Source organism: Oncorhynchus mykiss, chromosome 26 (assembly GCF_013265735.2).
Source record: "Oncorhynchus mykiss isolate Arlee chromosome 26, USDA_OmykA_1.1, whole genome shotgun sequence".
Lineage (NCBI taxonomy): Eukaryota > Metazoa > Chordata > Actinopteri > Salmoniformes > Salmonidae > Oncorhynchus > Oncorhynchus mykiss.
In genome coordinates this window covers 12,189,786-12,212,636 of record NC_048590.1, presented here as the reverse complement: position 1 = coordinate 12,212,636, position 22,851 = coordinate 12,189,786, and the positions used below count along the sequence as shown (strand labels likewise).

Here is a 22,851-nt window from a genome sequence, read left to right as displayed (position 1 = left end):
GTTGCAAACTGTAGTCTGGCTTTTTTAAATAGCGGTTTGGAGCAGTGGCTTCTTCCTTGCTGAGCGGCCTTTCAGGTTATGTCGATATATGACTTGTTTTACTGTGGATATAGATAATTTTTTGCCTTTCTCCAGCATCTTCACAAGGTCCTTTGCTGTTGTTCTAGGATTGACTTGCACTTCTCTCAACAAAGTACGTTCATCTCTAGGAGACAGAACGCGTCTCCTTCCTGAGCGGTATGAGGGCTATGTGGTCCCATGGTGTTTATACTTGCGTACTATTGTTTGTACAGATGAACTTGGTGCCTTCAGGCATTAGGAAATTGCTCCCAAGGATGAACCAGACTTGTGGAGGTCTACAATTTTGTTCTGATGTCTTGGCTGATTTCTTTTGATTTTCCCATGATGTCAAGCAAAAAAGCACTGAGTTTGAATGTAGTCCTTGAAATACATCCACATGTACACCTTCAATTGACTCTACTGATGTCAATTAGCCTATCAGAAGCTTCTTAAGCCATGACACAATTTTCTGAAATTGTCTAACTTATTTAAAGGCACAGTCAACATAGAGTATGTAAACCTCTGAACCCTCTGAAATTGTGATACAAGTACAATAATCTGTCTGTAAACAATTTTGGAATAATTACTTGTCTCATGCACAAAGTAGATGTCCTAACCTACTTGCCAAAACTATAGTTTGTTAACAAGACATTTGTGGAGTGGTTGAAAAATGAATTTTAATAACTCCAACCTAAGTGTATGTAAACTTCCGACTTCAACTGTATGTGAGAATGCTATTCATTGACTACAGTTCAGTGTTCAACACCATAGTGCCCTCCAAGCTCATCAATAAGCTAAGGACCCTGGGACTAAACACCTCCCTCTGCAACTGGATCCTGAACTTCCTGACGGGCCGCCCCCAGGTGGTAAGGGTAGGTAACAACACATCTGCCACGCTGATACCCTCAACACAGGGGCCCCTCAGGGGTGCGTGCTCAGCACCATCCTGTACTCCCTGTTCACTCATGACTGCACGGCCAGGCACGACCCCAACACCATCATTACATTTCCCGATAACACAACCGACAACAATGAGACAGCCTATAGGGAGGAGGTCAGAGACCTGGCCGTGTAGTACCAGGACAACAACCTCTCCCTCAATGTGATCAAGACAAAGGAGATGATTGTGAACTACAGCAAAAAGAGGACCGAGCATGCCCACATTCTCATTGACGGCGCTGCAGTGGAACAGGTTGAGAGCTTGACGTTCCTTGGTGTCCACATCACCAACAAACTAACATGGTCCAAGCACACCATGACAGTCGTGAAGCGGGCACAACAAAACCTATTCCCCCTCAGGAGACTGAAAAGATTTGGCATGGCTCCTCAGATCCTCAAATGGTTCTACAGCTGCACCATCGAGAGCGTCTTGACTGGTTGCATCACTGCCTGGTATTGCAACTGCTCGGCCTCCATCCGCAAGGCACTACAGATGGTAATGCGAATGGCCCAGTACATCACTGGGGCCAATCTTCCTGCCATCCAGGACCTCTATACCAGGCGGTGTCCGAGGAAGGCCCTGAAAATTGTCAAAGACTCCAGCCTCCGTAGTCATAGACTGTTCTCTCTGCTACCACATGGCAAGCGGTACCAGAGCGCCAAGTCTAGGTCAAAGAGGCTTCTAAACAGCTTCTAACCACAAGCCATAAGACTCCTGAACATCTAGTCAAATGGCTACCCAGACTATTCACATTGCCCCCCCCCCCCCTCTCTACACCACTACCACTCTCTGTTGTAATCTATGCATAGTCACTTTAATAATAATAATTAATACTGGTAGTACATACTACCTTAACTAACCGGTGCCCCCACACATTGACTCTGTACTGGCACCCCCCTGTATGTAGCCTCCACATTGACTCTGTACCAGCACCTCCCTGTATATATTGTTATTTTTTTACTGCTCCTCTTTAATTACTTGTTACTTTTATCTCTTATTCTTTTTCATATTTTGTTTAAACTGCACTGTCGGTTAGGGGCTCTTAAGTAAGCATTTCACTGTAAGGTCTACTACACCTGTTGTATTTGGCGCATGTGACTAATAAAATGTAATTTGATTTGTTTTGAAACCAATTCAAATGTTTAAATAGTGTCAGGATTTTATGTCATCATCCTGGGATATGGCGTATTTCATTGGCCCAGGGGTCATCCTGATAACATTTTCAACTGAATGCCGACTTCTCCTCTCAGGTAGGGATGAAGACCAGGACAAATTCCCATTCTAAATCAAATCAAATCAAATTTTATTTGTCACATACACATGGTTTGCAGATGTTAATGCGAGTGTAGCGAAATGCTTGTGCTTCTAGTTCCGACAATGCAGTAATAACCAACAAGTAAACTAACTAACAATTCCAAAACTACTGTCTTATACACAGTGTAAGGGGATAAAGAATATGTACATAAAGATATATGGATGAGTGATGGTACAGAGCAGCATAGGCAAGATACAGTAGATGGTATCGAGTACAGTATATACATATGAGATGAGTATGTAAACAAAGTGGCATAGTTAAAGTGGCTAGTGATACATGTATTACATAAGGATGCAGTAGATGATATAGAGTACAGTATATACGTATACATATGAGATGAATAATGTAGGGTATGTAGACATTATATTAGGTAGCATTGATTAAAGTGGCTAGTGATATATTTTACATCATTTCCCATCAATTCCCATTATTACTGTGGCTGGAGTTGAGTCAATGTGTTGGCAGCAGCCATTCAATGTTAGTGATGGCTGTTTAACAGTCTGATGGCCTTGAGATAGAAGCTGTTTTTCAGTCTCTCGGTCCCAGCTTTGATGCACCTGTACTGACCTCGCCTTCTGGATGATAGCCAGGGTGAACAGGCAGTGGCTCGGGTGGTTGTTGTCCTTGATGAGCTTTATGGCCTTCCTGTAACATCCGGTGGTGTAGGTGTCCTGGAGGGCAGGTAGTTTGCCCCCGGTGATGCGTTGTGCAGACCTCACTACCCTCTGGAGAGCCTTACGGTTGTGGGCGGAGCAGTTGCCGTACCAGGCGGTGATACAGCCCGCCAGGATGCTCTCGATTGTGCATCTGTAGAAGTCTGTGAGTGCTTTTGGTGACAAGCCGAATTTCTTCAGCCTCCTGAGGTTGAAGAGGCGCTGCTGCGCCTTCTTCACGATGCTGTCTATGTGAGTGGACCAATTCAGTTTGTCTGTGATGTGTATGCCGAGGAACTTAAAACTTACTACCCTCTCCACTACTGTTCCATCGATGTGGATAGGGGGGTGTTCCCTCTGCTGTTTCCTGAAGTCCTCGTTGACGTTGAGTGTGAGGTTATTTTCCTGACACCACACTCCGAGGGCCCTCACCTCCTCCCTGTAGGCCGCCTGAAGTCATCGTTGACGTTGAGTGTGAGGTTATTTTCCTGACACCACACTCCGAGGGCCCTCACCTCCTCCCTGTAGGCCGCCTTGTCGTTGTTGGTAATCAAGCCTACCACTGTTGTGTCGTCCGCAAACTTGATGATTGAGTTGGAGGCGTGCGTGGCCACGCAGTCGTGGGTGAACAGGGAGTACAGGAGAGGGCTCAGAACGCACCCTTGTAGGGCCCCAGTGTTGAGGATCAGCGGGGTGGAGATGTTGTTGCCTACCCTCACCACCTGGGGGCGGCCCGTCAGGAAGTCCAGTACCCAGTTGCACAGGGCGGGGTCGAGACCCAGGGTCTCGAGCTTGATGACGAGCTTGGAGGGTACTATGGTGTTGAATGCCGAGCTGTAGTCGATGAACAGCATTCTCACATAGGTATTCCTCTTGTCCAGATGGGTTAGGGCAGTGTGCAGTGTGATTGAGATTGCATCGTCTGTGGACCTATTTGGGCGGTAAGCAAATTGGAGTGGGTCTAGGGTGTCAGGTAGGGTGGAGGTGATATGGTCCTTGACTAGTCTCTCTAAGCACTTCATGATGACGGAAGTCAGTGTTACGGGGCGGTAGTCGTTTAGCTCAGTTACTTTAGCTTTCTTGGGAACAGGAACAATGGTGGCCCTCTTGAAGCATGTGGGAACAGCAGACTGGTATAGGGATTGATTGAATATGTCCGTAAACACACCGGCCAGCTGGTCTGCGCATGCTCTGAGGGCGCGGCTGGGGATGCCGTCTGGGCCTGCAGCCTTGCGAGGGTTAACACGTTTAAATGTTTTACTCACCTCGGCTGCAGTGAAGGAGAGTCCGCATGTTTTCGTTGCAGGCCGTGTCAGTGGCACCGTATTGTCCTCAAAGCGGGCAAAAAAGTTATTTAGTCTGCCTGGGAGCAAGACATCCTGGTCCGTGACCGGGCTGGTTTTCTTCTTGTAGTCCGTGATTGACTGTAGACCCTGCCACATACCTCTTGTGTCTGAGCCGTTGAATTGAGATTCTACTTTGTCTCTATACTGACGCTTAGCTTGTTTGATAGCCTTGCGGAGGGAATAGCTGTTTGTATTCGGTCATGTTACCAGTCACCTTGCCCTGATTAAAAGCAGTGGTTCGTGCTTTCAGTTTCACGCGAATGCTGCCATCAATCCACGGTTTCTGGTTAGGGAATGTTTTAATCGTTGCTATGGGAACGACATCTTCAACGCACGTTCTAATGAACTCTCACACCGAATCAGCGTATTCGTCAATGTTGTTATCTGACGCAATACGAAACATATCCCAGTCCACGTGATGGAAGCAGTCTTGGAGTGTGGAATCAGCTTGGTCGGACCAGCGTTGGACAGACCTAAGCATGGGAGCTTCTTGTTTTAGTTTCTGTCTCTAGGCAGGGATCAGCAAAATGGAGTCATGATCAGCTTTTCCGAAAAGAGGGCGGGGCAGGGCCTTATATGCGTCGCGGAAGTTAGAATAACAATGATCCAAGGTTTTTCCAGCCCTGGTTGCGCAATCGATATGCTGATACAATTTAGGGAGTCTTGTTTTCAGACTAGCCTTGTTAAAATCCCCAGCTATAATGAATGCAGCCTCAGGATGTATGGATTCCAGTTTGCAAAGAGTCAAATAAAGTTTGTTCAGAGCCATCGATGTGTCTGCTTGGGGGGGAATATATACGGCTGTGATTATAATTGAAGAGAATTCTCTTGGTAGATAATGCGGTCGACATTTGATTGTGAGGAATTCTAAATCAGGTGAACAGAAGGATTTGAGTTCCTGTATGTTTCTGTGATCACACCACGTCTCGTTAGCCATAAGGCATACGCCCCCGCCGCTCTTCTTACCAGAAAGATGTTTGTTTCTGTCGGCGCGATGCGTGGAGAAACCCGCTGGCTGCACCGCCTCCGATAGCGTCTCTCCAGTGAGCCATGTTTCCGTGAAGCAAAGAACGTTACAGTCTCTGATGTCCCTCTGGAATGCTACCCTTGCTCCGATTTCATCAACCTTGTTGTCAAGAGACCGGACATTGGCGAGAAGAATGCTAGGGAGTGGTGCACGATGTGCCCGTCTCCGGAGTCTAACCAGAAGACCGCCTCGTTTCCCTCTTTTACGGAGTCGTTTTTTTGGGTCGCCAGCTGGGATCCATTCCGTTGTCCTGGTTGAAAGGCAGAACACAGAATCCACTTCGCGAAAATCATATTCTTGGTTGTACTGATGGTGAGTTGACGCTGATCTTATATTCAGTAGTTCTTCTCGACTGTATGTAATGAAACTTAAGATGACCTGGGGTACTAATGTAAGAAATAACAAAAAACTGCATAGTTTCCTAGGAACACGAAGCGAGGCGGCCATCTCTGTCGGCGCCAATTCTTTGACCGAATGTAGCCAGAAGGGGTGTAGCCAGAAGGGGTGTGTGTGTATGTGTGTGTGTGTGTGTGTGTGTGTGTGTGTGTGTGTGTGTGTGTGTGTGTGTGTGTGTGTGTGTGTGTGTGTGTGTGTGCGTGTGCGTGCTCAAACATACATGCATGTGGGGGTCTGGGAGAGGAACTGTGTCCATCTGATGAATGGGCATGTGCCTGAACTCAATTTTATACACTAATTGTAGTCTCACCCATTCATTTCTAATGACCAGTAATTTTTGATCTGGAACACCACAGGTGTACAAAAGTTCAACAAAACACCCAAAATGTTATGAAAATCATCAAAATGGGTTTTGTTTGTTCACATGCCCTGTGTGGATATTGTCATGGAACCTTATGATAATCAAATTAAATTAACTGCATTGTTCAGAGAGAAAATTCAATTTGACCGGGACACAGCAGGAGGGTTAAAAGTGCATTTAGAAATGTGCCAACAGGGTATTTATGGTGTGTGTCTGAGATTGTGTAAATATACTGTGTGCTTGTGTTTTTGTGAAGATTATTCACAAGCGGTCAGTGAGGGTGTGTTACTGTTATATCTGTGTGACCAGTCCATGTTTTCTGTCACGCAGGGGGAGACCAAGGTGCTGAAGCTGAAGAACCTGAGGCCAAAGGACTTTGCAAACTACACGTGCGAGGTGACTGTTCGCAACGTGTGTGACATCCCTGAGAGCTCTGTCACCTTTCGGCTCACCAATGCTACCAGTAAGCCACACATCGTCCTCCCTTTCACTATTCTATACCCCTCTTTCATAATTTCATTTTAGTATGTTTTTAATTGAAGAGAAGACGGTAAAGACACAAAGGTTTGTCACAGGGTTCAAATCTGTGTGGTTAGGAAGAGCATACAGTACCAGTAAAACGTTTGGACACACCTACTCAATCAAGGGTTTTTGTTCATTTTTATTATTTTCTACATTGTAGAATCATACTGAGCTCATCAAAACTATGAAATAACACATATGGTATCAGCACCCAAAAACGTGTTAAACAAATGAAAATATATTTGAGATTCTTCAAAATTGCCACCCTTTGCCTTGATGACAGCTTTTAACACTCTTGGCATTCTCTCAACCAGCTTCTTGAGGTAGTCACCTGGAATGTATTTCAATTAACAGGTCTGCATTGTTAAAAGTGAATTTGTGGAATGTATTTCCTTCTTAATGCGTTTGAGACAATCAGTTGTGGTGTGACAAGGAAGTGGTGGTATACAGAAGATAGTCCTAGTTGGTAAAAGTCCATATTATGGTAAGAACAGCTACTATAAGCAAAGAGAAATTTCAGTCCATCATTACTTTAAGACATGAAGGTCAGTCAATGTGGAAAATTCAAGTTTCTTCAAGTACAGTCGCAAAAAACACCAAGCACTATGATGAAACTTACTTATGAGGACTGCCACAAGAAAGGAAGACCCAGAGGTACCTCTGCTGCAGAGGATAAGTTCATTAGAGTTACCAGCCTCAGAAATTGCAGTCCAAATAAATGCTTCATAGACTTCAATTAACAGACACATCTCAACATCAACTGTTCGGAGGACTGTGTGAATCAGGCTTTCATGGTCAAATTGCTGCAAAGAAAACACTACTAAAGGACACCCATAAGAAGAAGAGACTTGATTTGGACAAGAAGCACGAGTAATAGACATTAGACCGGTGGAAATCTCTCTTTGGTCTGATGAGTCCAAATTTGAGATGTTTGGTTCCAACCTCTGTGTCTTTGTGAGACGTAGAGTAGGTGAACGGATGATCTCCACATGTGGTTCCCACTGTGAAGCATGGAGGAGGAGATGTGATGGTGTGGGGTTGCTTTGCTGGTGACACTGTCAGTGATTTATTTAAAATTCAAGGCACACATAACCAGCATGGCTACCACAGAATTCTGCAGCAATATGCCATCCCATCTGGTTTGCGCTTAGTCCCAGTATCATTTGTTTTTCAACAGGACAATGAACCAACACACCTCCAGGCTGTGTAAGGGCTATTTGGCCAAGAAGGAGAGTGATGGAGTGTTGCACCAGATGACCTGGCCTCCACAATCACCCAACCTCAACCCAATTGAGATGGTTTGGGATGAGTTGGACCACAGAGTGAAGGAAAAGCAGCCAACAAGTGCTCAGCATATGTGGGAACTCCTTCAAGATGGTTGGAAAAGCATTCCTCATGAAAGCAAAGGGTTTCTACTTTGAAGAATCTTAAATATATTTTGATTTGTTTAACACTTTTTTGGTTACTACATGATTCCATATGTATGTGTTATTTCATGGTTTTGATGTCTTCATTATTATTCTACAAAGTAGAAAATAGTACAAATAAAGAAAAACCCTTGAATGAGTAGGTGTTCTAAAGCTTTTGACTGGTACTGTATGTGTTGAAGGGGGTGGTGTTTAACACTAGACCACCCCAGGCAACACCTCTCTCTCCTTTAATCTCCCTTTTTCTGTGTGAATCCATCCCTCACTCTCTTATTCCTTGTCTGGCTCTGTCTCACTGAACCATGCTCTGCTTTTTCCCCTTCCTCTCTTTCAAATCAAATGCAATTGTATTTGTCACATGCGCCGAATTCAACAGGTGTAGTGAGTTGAATTCCTTACCATGAAATGCTTACTTACAAGCCCTTAATTAACCAACAATGCAGTTCATATTCAGACACTCCATCTCATCCTCCCTCTCTCCCACTTTCCCCCTCCTGATATCTCATCTCTCGCTCACCCTCTCCAGTTCTCTCCAACTGCCTCTCTTTGAGGATTGCACTCCATCTCTTCTCCTTCTCTCAACTCACTCCGTCTCCCCTTCCTTTTTCCTCAATGTCCATACCCCTCACTGTCTCTCTCTTTATTTTCTCTCCTCCTCGTTGACATACATCTCTCACTCCCTTGCTCCTCTCCTCTGTGTGTTACACTGTCTATCCGTCTTGTTATTCCCTTGCTGGGAGACACATCTCTGGCCCTCACTTCTAATTCACATGTCATAGAACTCTTTTATCTCTCTTCACTCCGGCCCGTCTCCACGGCGATGTCATGTTACCACCGGCAAAGACGTTGCCGTTGACAACGCTGTCAGTTAGACTGCAGCCTCCCTCCGAAGGCCGCTTGCTCGGCAAACGAGAGCCAGAATCCTATCTTCTTTTTCATTCCCTTTCTTTTCTGTTTTTTTTGCCACATTTCAAATGTCATCAGACGAACCTCGCCTTCCAAGAGCTGACCTATTCGTCTGTTTTAATGCAGCCTATATTTTTCTTTCTTTACAAGAATTGAAAGGCCATGATTGATGATAAGATAATACAGCTAATGTTGGGGTTTGAAGTACCGGACAGTTAAATTAAAGGGTTCAAAGGATGCTCATTTGCATAATTAATTTAAGAGTCAATTCAGAAGAAACAACATGGGGTGGATGAGGTTAGCACTAGTCACGAGGCTAAATGTTTGGAAATCAATGTTTATTCCGGTCATTAGTGGTAACAAAAAAAGCAGGCGACGCGGCCAGAAAACATTTTGTAACACCTAATAAAGGGGAAAGTACCAGAGAGATGAGCTCTCCATTAACAGACAATGTTGTTTTTGTGGTATTCTCGCCGTCTTACTTTGCTTCGTGGTTGAGAACCCTTGTTTAGGGGGGGTCTGTGAACCCTTTGTCAAATTAGTGGGCTGAAAATGTATACAGCTTCAAACTGCGAACATATTGTTCTTTACATGTGGGATTCACTGAAATAAAATGCACAGATTTCCCCCCCCCCCCCCCATCCCATAAGAGGCTGTGTGGCAAGCTTGCACGCTCTCTCTGACTGAGGAGAATAGTGAAAGGAGAGTAGGACACACAGGACTCAATACTTCTGTACCCTTGAGGATACCCACTCTGAAAAACAGACAAAAACAAACTCGCTTCCCTTAGTCCACAGCCAAGGCGAAAGCAAAAGAACAACAACACAAATTGGAATTTGGATCTGGTTTTAAGAGAGAGGCATAAAGCCGGATAAAGATGCAGAGGGACAAGAGGAATCAATCACATATTTTTTTGTTTTGTTTTTTGGCTTTTTATTTTCTTTATTTGCTGTTGGACATGCAATTGAAACAAGGAATACAAATGGCCCATATTTCATCTTCCAAGCTCTGATGCAGGTCGGCACAAAGCAACCAATGAGAGCACTTGAATAAAATAAGCAAAACTCTTCAAGTTAGATGTACCTTTTTCTTTTGATAAAAACCTTGTTTTTATACTACAGTGCCTTCAGAAAGTATTCACACCCCTTTACATTGTCCTTCTTTTTTTGTTACAGCCTGAATTTAAAATGGATTACATTGAGATTGTGTGTCACAGATCTATGCTCAATACCCCATGATGTCAAAGTGGAATTTTCTTTGAAGAAAATGTTTGAAATAAAAAAAATATGTCAATAAGCATTGAAGCCCTTTGTAATGACAAGCCTAAATAACTTCATTCTCATTCTGTTGTTCAATACTAGTGGTTGAATGATTACCCAAATCTCTGTACCTCACACATACTGACGATCTGTAAGGTCCTTCAATCGAATAGTGAATTTCAACCACAGATTCAACCACAAAGACCAGGGAGGTTTTCAATGCCTCGCAAAGAAGGACACAGATTTGGTAGATGTGTAACAATGTAAAAAGCACACTGAATATTACTTGAATCATGGTGAAGTTATTAATTACGCTTTGGATTGTGTATGAATAAACCCAGTCACTACAAAGATACAGGCATCTTTCCTAACTGCCAGAGAGGATAGAAACTGCTCAGGGATTTATGTGAGGCCAATGGTGATTTTAAAACAGTTTGAGTTTAATGATTGCGTTATGAGAACAAGCCTAAATGGAAGAGAAAGATGAACAAAGCCTGTACAGAATTAAAATATTCCAAAGCATGCATCCTGTCTGCAACACAGCACTTACAGTACCAGTCGTAAGTTTGGACAGACCTACTCATTGCAGGGTTTTTGTTCATTTTTATACTATTTTAGAATAATAGTGAAGAGATAAAAACTATGAAATAACACATATGGAATAATGTAGTAACCAAAAACATGTTAACCAAATCAAAATATATTTAAGATTCTTCAAAGTAGCCATCCTTTGCCTTGATGACAGCTTTGCACACTCTTGTCATTCTCTCAACCAGCTTTAATGCGTTTTAGCCAATCAGTTGTGTTGTGAAAAGGTAGGGGTGGGATACAGAAGATAGTCCAATATTATGGCAACAAGAGCTCAATTAAGCAAAGAGAAAAGACAGGAAAAGGAAGACCCAGAGTTACCTCAGATTGCAGCCCAAATAAATTATTCACAGAGTTCAAGGAACAGACATATCTCAACATTAACTGTTCAGAGGAGACTGCGTGAATCAGGCTTTCATGGTTGAATTGCTGCAAAGAAACCACTTTTAAAGGACACCAATAAGAAAAAGAGACTTGCTTGGGCCAATGGACATTAGACCGGTGCAAATCTGTCTTTGGTCTGATGGGTCCAAATTTGAGATGTTTGGTTCTAACCGACTTGCCTTTGTGAGACGTAGAGTAGGTGAATGGATGATCTCTGCATGTGTGGTTCCCACCGTGAAACATAGAGGGGGAGGTGTATGAGTGCTTTGCTGGTGAAACTGTCAGTGATTTATTTAGAATTCAAGATACGCTTAACCAGCATGGCTATCACAGTCTTCTGCAGCGATACGCCATCCATCTGGTTTGCTCTTAGCAGGACTATCATTTGTTTTTCAACAGGACAATGACCCAACACACATTGAGGCTGTGTAAGGGCTATTTGACCAAGAAGGAGAGTGATGGAGTGCTACATCAGATGATCTGGCCTCCACAATCACCGACCTCAACCCAATTGAGATGGTTTGGGATGAGTTGGAAAGTAAAGCAGCCAGCAAGTACTCAGCATATGTGGGAACTCCTTCAAGACTGTTTCGAAAAATATTCCTCATGGAGCTGGTTGAGAGAATGCTAGGAGTGTGCAATGCTGTCAAGGCAAAGGGTGGCTACTTTGAAGAGTCTCAAATATAAAATACATTTTGATTCGTTTAACATTTAACAAAAATGTGGCAAAGAAATGAACTTGTTGTCCTAAATACAAATTGTTATGTTTGGGGCAAATCCAACACAACATATCACTGAGTACCACTCTTAATATTTTCAAGCATGGTGGTGGCTGCATCATGTTATAGGTACTGTATGCTTGTCATCGGCAAGGACTAGGGAGTGTTTTTGGATAAAAATAAACGGAATAAAGCTATAGGCACAGAGGAACTTGGTTCAGTCTGCTTTCCAACAGACACTGGGGGACAAATTCCACCTTTCAGCAGGACTAAAACCTAGAACACAAGGTCAAATCTACGCTGTCATTTAATGTTCCTGGGTGGCCTAGTTACAGATTTGAGTTACACTGGCTTGAAAATCTATGGCAAAACTTGAAAATGACTGTTTAGCAGTGATCAACAATCAACTTGACAGAGATTGAATCATTTTTTTAAGAGTAATGGGCAAATATTCTACAATCCAGGTGTGCAAAGCTCTTCGACTCCGAGCTGTAAACCCAGCCGAAGGCACTTCTACAAAGTATTGATTGTATTTTCAATACATTCGCAAAAATTCCTAAAAACATGTTTTCACTTTCATTATGGGTTATTATGTGTGGATGGGTGAGATTTTTTTATTTATTTAATATATTTTGAATTACGGCTGTAACACAATAAAATGTGGAATCAGTCAAGGGGTTTGAATACTTTCTGAAGGCACTGTTTATATGCACCTGAAAAATAATCCTTGTTCCATTTATTCAAGTTATTTTGACTTGTGAATTTACACAAAGGTTAGTACACTCGAGGTTGCGAACGACATTTGCCCTCATTGTACACGTTCCTTTTGTATTTACTGTCAAACACTTCCTATATTCCACTCAATGGCTTTGCCTCAGGCACGTTTTCCTTCTGAAGGTCAAAGGCAGCACAAAGAAAATGTACGCCACTTAAGGAAGGATTATCAGAATTACATCAGCTCTGTATTATTCTCCACGTCACTAAGGAGCCTGCTTTTTATTCATGTGACCCTGGCACTTCTAATGGCAATGGTTATAAGAAGGTCACAAGGTCACCTGTACGTCGCTGACTTTTACAATAGATCAATGATGACCTGTTTCATATGCCAAAGACTTTTATTCATAAGCCTTGGCATGGAGAACTGAAGTCACATCAGCATTTTTGATGTTGTCTGCCAATGGCATCTCTGATAGCACTCACTAAAGTCAATGTTAGGTTGTAATCAAGTTGAGTGAAGGTCGTGGCTCTCTCCATAAGCTTAGGGAAGCCAACTATTCTGGTGTCTGCCATGTCATCTCTGATATTACTGGGGCGGCAGGATAGCCTAGTGGTTAGAGCATTGGACTAGTAACTATAAGGTTGCAAGTTCAAACCCCTGAGCTGACAAGGTACAAATCTGTCGTTCTGCCCCTGAACAGGCACTGTTCCAAGGCCGTCATTGAAAATAAGAATTTGTTCTTAACTGACTTGCCTGGTTAAATAAAAGTAAAAAAAAACTCAAGGTTTAGTTTGGAATCCCATTGAATGGAAGTTGTGGCTTTCTACACAGTTTGGACACTCATCAGTATCTCACAAGTCATGCAGCCAGAGGTCTCTTCACAGTCCCCAGGTCCAGAACAGAGGCTGGGAAACACACCGTGTTAAATAGAGCCATGACTAAATGGAACTTTCTGCCACCCCAGGTAATTCAAGCTAGCAATAAAACCAGATCATTTTTACAAATAAAAGAACACGATGGGGAGTTTAAAGAGACATTTTTATGCACTTTGTGTGGTATTTTGCATTGTATTATTTATGTGATACATGGTTGGGATTTGACTGTGTTATAGGGTTGGCTATCTTAAGATGAATGCACTAGGTATGGGTTACTCTGGATGGGAGCATCTGCTGAATGGCTAAATGTAAATGTATATTATGTATTTTATTTGCTATGTTGTATCCTGTTTGGACCCCAGGAAGAGTAGCCGCTGCCCAGGCAGCAGCTAATTGGGGATCCTAATAAATACAAAAATATACAAGCTTAAAAGAGCCAAGTACTCTGGTGACTGCCATGGCATCTCTGATAGCACTAAAGTCAAGGTAGGTTGGAATTGTATTGAATGACGGTTGTAGGTTGGAATACACACAAGTATTCTACTCAACTCTCAGTTATGTCTCTGAAATGTGAAAGATGGCGGAGATGCATAGGTTTAGGTTGAGAGAAAGAGAAGAAGAGCGAGAGAAAGGGTGAAGCCAGAGTGAATGAAACAGTTGAGGCCAGGTGAGTAAGAAACATGAGAATGGAAGAGCAAGATCGAGTGAGACATTAAGCAAACATGGCATGAAACTAATGAGGAAGAGTGGAAAAAACTAGTTAAAAATAAAACAGATTTCTGGGAAGAAAAAGAGTCTTACCAATTAATTTAGCTTAACTGGTGCAATGGAATAGTGCAATAGTCACAAAAATATAAACCTCGGTAACCTGAGGAACTACATAATACCATTTTGACTCATATTCCTAACAATCGGAGTGATGTTGAATCAGAAAAAAAGGAGTATACCAGATCTAAACAGGCTGTGGTGATCTTCTCTTTCCCTTTTCCTCTTCTTTTCAATACTCTCCCTCCAGGGAAATCGTTCAAGACGGACTTCAAAATTTGACATCTATCCATGTCCTGAGGACATTAGGAAATTACTTCAAAACCATCCACTAGGGGCAACAGTGCGCACTATTACCACCAAGTAGGCTTGTGTTTTCAGGTCAAACGTTAAGTTGAGGCACTCATTCCAAATGGTTAAGGTTTAGGATAGTGTTAAAACTTACCTTAAACATTTGGAATGAGTGCCTAAACTTAACCCTGAACTTCGAAATTTGACTTTTGGAGAAATGGAACTATACAGTGCCGCTGGAGCAAACAAAAACACATTTGAAGCAACTTTGAAATGTGATATTTGGAGAATGCGGATGAACGTATAATTCTATAGTGAGAATATGAGAGCTTGTTGCACACACACACACACTTTTGCTCTCCCATCCAATCAATCCATGCCAGCCCAGAGCCCCACACGGGGGGGGAGTAGGGAGGAAGGAGAGGAACAATTACACCACACACAGGCTGGGTGTAGCGCCTGAGACTACAGCTGACAGGATGCTTTGGGACCCAGTGGTGTGTAAGAGTAAGGGGGGATTCTCTGCTGTTTTAGGTTTTGTAGTTTCTTTCCCTCAATCAAGGGTAATCTATTGGTTGATCAGTATGTTACAGGATGATGCCTCCTCAATGTCCAACATAATCACTGAGGACTTGACATGGACCAACCACTCTTGTCAAGAGGGTGCAACAGCATCTCTACTTTCTAAGGCAGCTGAAGAAATTTGGCATGCCACCCCAGGTCCTCTTCAAATACTACTGCTGCACCATCGAGAGCGTCCTGACTGGTTGCATCATGGCCTCGTACTGGAATTGCTCCGTTCACGAGTGAAGACGCCCCAGTACATCACTGGGACCTTGCTCCCAACTATACAGAACATCTACTTGAAAGCGGCACAAATCGACACAAATTCCCTCAAAATGTACAGGATTGCAAAATTGAATGCTTGTAACTGAAAGAGTCACCCTACCTTGATACTTAATAAAACCTAAATATATACGGGTTTCCATACATACATACATACCCGAACCAGAAGCCATGGATTACAGGCAACATCCTCACTGAGATAAAGGGTAGAGCTGCCATTTTCAAGAAGCGGGACTCTAAGCCGGAAGATTATAAGAAATCCCTCCGATGAACTATCAAACAGGCAAAGCGTCAATACAGGACTAAGAATGAATCGTACTATACTGGCTCCGACGTTTTGTCGGCTGTGGCAGGGCTTGCAAACTATTACAGATTACAAAGGGAAGCACAGCCGAGAGCTGCCCAGAGACACGAGCCTACCAGACTAGCTAAATAACAACAAAGTTAGAAACAACACCATAAATATTCACTTACCTTTGATGATCTTCATCAGAAGGCACTCCCAGAAATCCCAGTTCGACAATAAATGACTGATTTGTTCCATAAAGTTCCATCATTTATGTCCAAATAGCCACTTGTTGTTAGCGTGTTCAGCCCAGTAATCCATCTTGATGAGGCGCAGGCACTTCATCCAGACAAAAACTCGAACTCGTTTCTAAAGACGGTTGACATCTAGTGGAATCCGTAGGAAGTGCAACTTTATACATATCTCAATGTGTATTCGGTAGTCCAAGCTTTGAAAAACTACCAACCTAAGATGTCCCACTTCCTGGTTAGATTTTTCTCAGGTTTTCACCTGCCATATGAGTTATGTTATACTCAAGACCGCTCGGGGACGAATTCATGCGGAGTACAAATATACTAACCCAAATACAGTGGGGAACAATTAGAGCCTTCTATGCTTTCAGAGAAGCCTAAGGATTTATAAAATAATAATAATAATATTTTCAATGGCGATCTGATTTCATCTCTTACATTTTTGTTAGAAATGTAAGAATATTTTAAAATAATACACAACGTAGAGGACTAGAGGTCAATAGGGAATTAACAATCGATGGAAATAGTGTTTTTTCTGTAATAGGGAATTAATGATCAATGGGTCAGAGACATGGGAGGAATGTGTCTATATATGCAGCCTGAAACAGGATTCTTGTAATCTGGCCTTTGGGCCAACTTTACTGCAAGGAATTCTAATTGGTCAACCACAGGCCAGGGTTGGGGGTTATGAATTACATCCGGGCCTTTGTTCTGTGGAGAGAATCACTGAGGACAGGGGAGAATGAATCTCCCTCTCAGCATAACATCTATGATTTGTCTTCTGAATAAACCTATTTTTCTCCCCCTGATTTGCTTTGGGGTCTGTGTTATTGAAGAGTAACATCAACTGCTAACAGACAGGAAAAGGTTAACACTGAAGGGAAAACACATACAATCAGGATGTTTCTTTGGTGGTCCCTGGGCAAATAAATCTAGCTAGCTAAGTCAGACATTGGCTAGGCCAGCAGAAGCTTGATAGAAGGTATCTGCCATTCAACTGTATTAGGGCAGAATTTTGGAGTGAGAGTGGAATCAACCAATCACATTGACTTGTAATTGCCAATCTATTGAAGGCCAACAGGTCACTGCAACAGCGAGCACGGTCTAGCTAGCAAGCTTTTATTTTACACCTGTTTGCAGCGGCTGCAGCAGGTGTTATCGAAGATGAGGTTTTTGCTAATTTGTTAGCTTGTCCCTTTTCAAGAATAACTTTTAACAAGAAGTTACGTTTCATCATCATCTGGTGAGTGGAACTGTGTTTTTTATTGCAGCTTGCATGCTGTTGTTGGCAAACTCTTTGAAAATAAGTTGTGTGTGAAACATTTTTGGTTATTTTGTGTGAGAAATGTGAATTGTTTTTCGCAATGGGAAGTAATAGTTGTAAGTTTAGATTGGGAAATGCTTAGTTGTGTTTTTGTATTATTATTGGGACCTACCGGCTTATTATTTCAGAGTGAATGGACTGGTGTCTCTCCATCGGCCCTAGGCAGTGGTGTAGTGGTTCCTGGACAAGTGGGTCCAGTGTGAAGAAAAGGTGTCCTGTATTTTTTTCTCTTCAGATTTTCACTCTCAAAATCACCCTTTTCAAAAAATATATAAAAACACAAAAATGTGATGTTCTAAGTCCACAGCAATGCTTAAACCACATCATGCTCTGAAACAACCACAAAGTAAGGTTTGAGCCTGTTGTAGTGTACCACGGCACAATAAGGTCCATTACATTGTACTACTTCATGCAGGACCTCTGACAGTTTATTTGCAGTTTTGAAAGGACCTTTGAATTTATTTCTCAGTTTTGGTGACATCCCCTTTTTCCTCTGGTAGTCCCTAAGCCACACAATTATTTTCCTCATACCTCTGGGGTGTCACATTTAGATAAAAGTATTGCTTTTGTTTACCTGTGTCTTTCACCAGGTGATTTCCCTTTACAGCTTCCGTTACCGTGCTTAGATACCCTTGCACCTTTTGCACATACTGAGAAACATACTGTTTCCCTTCATATTCTTGTGTTTCCATAAACACATCAACTGATAAAGTAATTTCAGTACTGACCTGATGTAAACCCCGTGGAGGATTGAACACTACTTTTGTATGCCATCATCACATATGGCAGTATCTCATCCCAATTTCTTTGATTGTCATCAACAAAAAGTGACAGCATGTTGATCAGAGTTCTGTTCATTCTTTCCACTAACTAAACCATCTGATTGTGGGTTGTACAGAGTGATTCTTGTTTTGTTCATTTGTAAAAGATTGCACATCTCTCTAAAAAGAGTAGATTCAAAATGTTGCCCTTGGTCGCTATGGATAGAGCTAGGAACGCCTAGCTTCAACAAAAATTCAACACAAAGTTTCTTGGCCACTGTTACTGCTTCCTGATTGGGTATGGCTTATGCCTCTGACCACCTAGTATAGTAATCCGACACTACCACAATATGTTTGTTACCTCGTCTTGTCTCTCTAAACGGACCAATTAAGTCTACAGCTCTCCTCTCAAAAGCGCGGCCTGTGATAGAACTTGTAATGGGCGCTCTGAGGACTGGACCCTGTAACTTGCATGCAGCGCACGCCACACAGCCCTTACACCACTGCTTTATGGCTCTCTGCCAGCCTGGCCAATAAAATCTTGCTCTGATTTTACTGGTGAGTTTCTCATCGCCTAATTGGTCTCCTGTTCTATCATTGTGGATAAAGGTAAGTATCTCATGTACGAGCTCATCTGGTACAACCCCTCTCCAGATGGTGTCATCCGTCTCATAGTTTTGACTCAAGGCAAAACAGCCCATTCTTCACATGTAATGCCCCCTACTCTTGTTTGAAATGCCTGAACTTTGGCTCTGATTGCAACTCCATAGGGAGCTTTGCTCTAACCTCTTTTTTTCAATGTCTTTAACTGGGAGACCACTGGGTCTCTATCCTGAGCTTCCAAAAGGTAAATGGCATTTGTGGGGACTGCCTGGCTTGTTTGAACTCCAAATACAGGCTCAATCGAGACATCCTGAGCTCTCAGATTTACAGTGTCTACACTCTCAGTCTGTGTGTGTCGGTGTGACACACCATCTGCGTTACTGTGCAGTCTCCCTGGCCTGTGGACAATATCATAGTCAAACTGATTCAGTTTCTCTAACCATCTAACTGTCCCTCAGGTTGTTTGAAGTTACTCAGCCACCTCAGTGAGCTGTGATCAGTTCTCAGTAGAATTTTCCCCAGCAAAAAGTGTCTGACAACCGCCCATATGCCTGTGTCACATGCGTCAGTATCCATTATGAAATCTAGATTTGAGTCTGGGAAAGCAAGTATGGGGGATGTGGTAAGCATGGTATTTAATTCATTAAAGGCTACTTCACTTGTTGAGTTCCACTCAAACAATTACCCCTTATCTATCAATCTGTACAAAGGCTCCTCCATAGCTGCAAAATCTGGTATGAACCTCGTGTAGAATGACGCCAGGCCTAAAAATGTTCTTGCCTCTGTCAGTGACTTGGGACTAGGCCATGACCTGACTGTCTGTTTTGATGGGGTCAGTGGACCCTCCCTCAGCCGAGATGATGTGTCCCCAGGTATCTCAGCTGTGACCTTAACAAATGGAGCTTAGATGGCTTCACCTGAAGTTGTGCCTGCTCCAACCTGCTGAAAACCTTGTCTAAACGCTTCACATGCTCTTGGACTGTACGGACTGTCTTGTAAGTACACCAATCATGTTGTCCACTGTAAATCAGCCAAAACCAGGTCCATGAGATGCTGGAAGCTGCTTGGAGCATTTGTCAACCCAAACCCCATGACCTGGAATTCGAAAAGCAGTTTTGCAACGATCCTCGGGGTGCATCTCGACTTGCCAGTATCCACTAGCTAAGTCTAAAGTAAACAAAACACTGAGCAGTGGATAAGAATATTTTACAGTCTACACATTTAACCTTCTGTAATCCACACAGAACCTGATTGAGCCGTCCTTCTTTCTTCCTAACACCACTGGTGCTGCTCATGGATTGCTGGATGTTTGTCAAACTCTGCTTGTTTGATAGGCCTGCTGTCCACTGTGTCAATCCTATGCTGGACTAGTGTTGTGCAGCCCAAGTCAAAATCACCAGTGCTTAGCACTCCCACATACATCCCCACCATTTCCTTTACAGCTCTCAGTTTGCACCTCTGTTAGCTGGCTGCAATCTGTCCAGCTCTACGGAGAGTATGGTGGCTGGTTAGAAAGTGTTGTCTAGCATGTGCAACTCATTTACATAACATTGTGTGATAGGCTAAGATACTTCTGAATGTCTCTTTGGCTAGCAAGGTTAGTGTCTTCACTACCCTTCTCCCAGATAGAGAAACCCCCCAGTTCAATGCCCTCCCTCAGGAACTGTGATTCCGGAGTAACATTCATCACAAGCACTTGCAGTTTCCCCTTCACTGAGCTGCACATGCTACCAACAAGTTACTGTATCAGTGACTTCAACACAGGGCTCAAGAAGACCCACTGTTTTGTCATTGTCTACTCTACCCTGTACCCTACCAGTTATAAACATTTCACTTCTAGAGGGAATAGTTGTCATTCATCAGCACCACTTTACACACTTCCCCTGCCCCATATTGTACCAGGAAGTCTGTTCCTATCAGAGCACACTGGTCGGCGTCGCTAGCGACTACAAAATCCCTGGTCAGTTTCAAACCTTCAATGTTCATGACTGTGGACCAGCACCCCAGGACTGAGAGAAACTGTTCATGTGCTACTTTAACCGTGCTGTAGCATTTCTTCCTACCTATTTGTATACCATGGAAAACGGGGCTCCCAAGCCCACCATGACTTCACACTTGAAGTCAGCAATTTTGAACTCCAGGTAAACCTCATTACCCACAACACTTAGCATAATCCTTGTTGTGGGCTGGACAGCTGTGCATGTAGTTGAAGCTGATAATGCTTTTCCTTTTCCATGTCAGAAGTTTTTTTTCATGTGCAACCACAGTGCCAGCAGGCCCTGATACTGGCCGACACAGGTTGTCCTTTGTCTCTCCTGGGGAACCTAGACCTCCCTCTCCCCTGGTCCGGTCGGTATCGGCCCGGGGCATCCGCCATTGCTTCTGCAGAACACCCTGGAAACACTCTTATGCTTTGGTATGTCTCTCTCTGATGTGGCTGCCTCACTGCCAGATACTGCACCTCGGTCCGCAACTGTACAACACTTTCACACAATTACTCAAACATCTCTTTTGGAACTCTGACACTGTCTCCAACTGGAGGCAGAGTGACCTCGCTTGTACCACACATGTTCACTTTGTAATGTGCAGTGTATTTTCTTTCCAGCGATTCTAGCTGCCGTATCTTATCAAGCTCTGTAGCAATGCTAATTGCCTCTTCCAACGTTTTTGTTACCGCCTTGTGCAGGTGCCTACGAAGACCACTGCACCCAATGTGTGTGATAAAATGGTCTTGTGCCAGCGAATCACGTGTGCTCGCGCTATAATCTGGACAAGCCCGTCAGCAACAGCATGAGAAAGTTCAAACGATCTGACACACACCATCCATTCACTTGCACTGTTAACTCAAATTGTTCCGTCCCAAACAGTTTCTGGCATGAACACTGGTCGGTCAATCTGCCTGTCCACGGCACCCGGCTGATCCACCACCGGTTGTCAGTCGGTGGGTGGTTGTTGATTGCTGTCCTGTGTTGTTCGACTTCTCCCTCCATTTTCCCACACAGCTAACCAGCTAGAGTTAACCAAGCTCACAAGTGGCTGTTAGCTAGTTGACGTGCTGATCCCACCGCTGCCACCAATTTGTAATGAACCTGTAAGGCCATTGAAACTCGCACATAGTTTGTTAACTAGCGTAAACAGTCTAGGACTCTGATTTGTCATGAAATAATCAACTTGTATTTTATATGGATGAACACAGTCAGTGCCCCCCAGCACTGACTCGCCGCACAAATCGCATTCCCAAAATCTCTCCCTCAGCATGCCCCAGCATCCTCGCATTCAGCAACTCATTTACATAACATTGTGTGATATGCTGAGAGACTTCTGAATGTCTCTTTTCAGCGCTTTCATGCACTGACTGAATGGAAGCTGATAATTATGAGTTTTTTACTCCGCTGGTCTCGGGAAGAAATAAGAATCCTCTCTGTCCAAGACTGAATAAAAATGTACTACAACACTGTCTTGATCCATGTTGGATCTAATATCCCTAGTGAATTGATGTTGATCTTCTGTCATTGTCTGCTTGATTTACAGAAAGTTCTCATTAGATTTATCAGAGAAATCATTAAGGTAATGAGTTAATATTTTCATACGTTTTTGTACCTCAGATTGCCCACTGAGTCTACTGTGCACAATTGTGTAGGATGGAATATTGTAACACCCAGCACTATTTCTCTTCCATATTCTGGATATAATGACAATAAATATGATCTGGTAATGAAATAACATAACAAATACATTTTGGTTTCCATGTTACACCTGCAATTTTAAACAATACAGGGGGCTCCAACAGTGCAGTAATGTCTGACAATACACTCAATCTAAAGTAAAGGAATGGAATTAAGAATATTTAAATATTTAAATATTAGTATGATTATTGTGAAAAGTCAGATTAATATAACAGTTTGATTGAAAAGTGTACATGCTCTACAATATCAATTTCCCTTAGAGCTAGGTATCCCGCTAGCAGGACAACTTCTGGTGAAACTGGAGGGGCACAATTCCAACATATAATCATACAAATTATGGATATTAAACATTTAGGTACATATAAGTGTCTTATATCTGCTGAAAGCTTAAATTCTTGTTCCTCTGATTGGTCATCCAAAGTGTCCCAGCATGTACATGTAACATGTAGTGTCGTTTTGGTAGATAAAATCCTCCCTTATATCCCAAAAAGTTTGTTTAGTTGGTGCCATCGATTTGAGTAATCCACTCGTTCAACTGTAGA

General features: G+C 42.9%; 1 protein-coding gene across 1 annotated transcript in view; it reads left to right on the top strand.

Moving 5' to 3' along the window:
- Positions 1-22,851, top strand: part of LOC110506257 (MAM domain-containing glycosylphosphatidylinositol anchor protein 1) — a 381,559-nt gene that overhangs the window by 207,054 nt on the left and 151,654 nt on the right. The window contains exon 6 of the mRNA XM_021585690.2: positions 6,429-6,561. Coding sequence (XP_021441365.1) covers positions 6,429-6,561 — 133 coding nt within the window. The remainder of the gene's footprint in view (positions 1-6,428; positions 6,562-22,851) is intronic.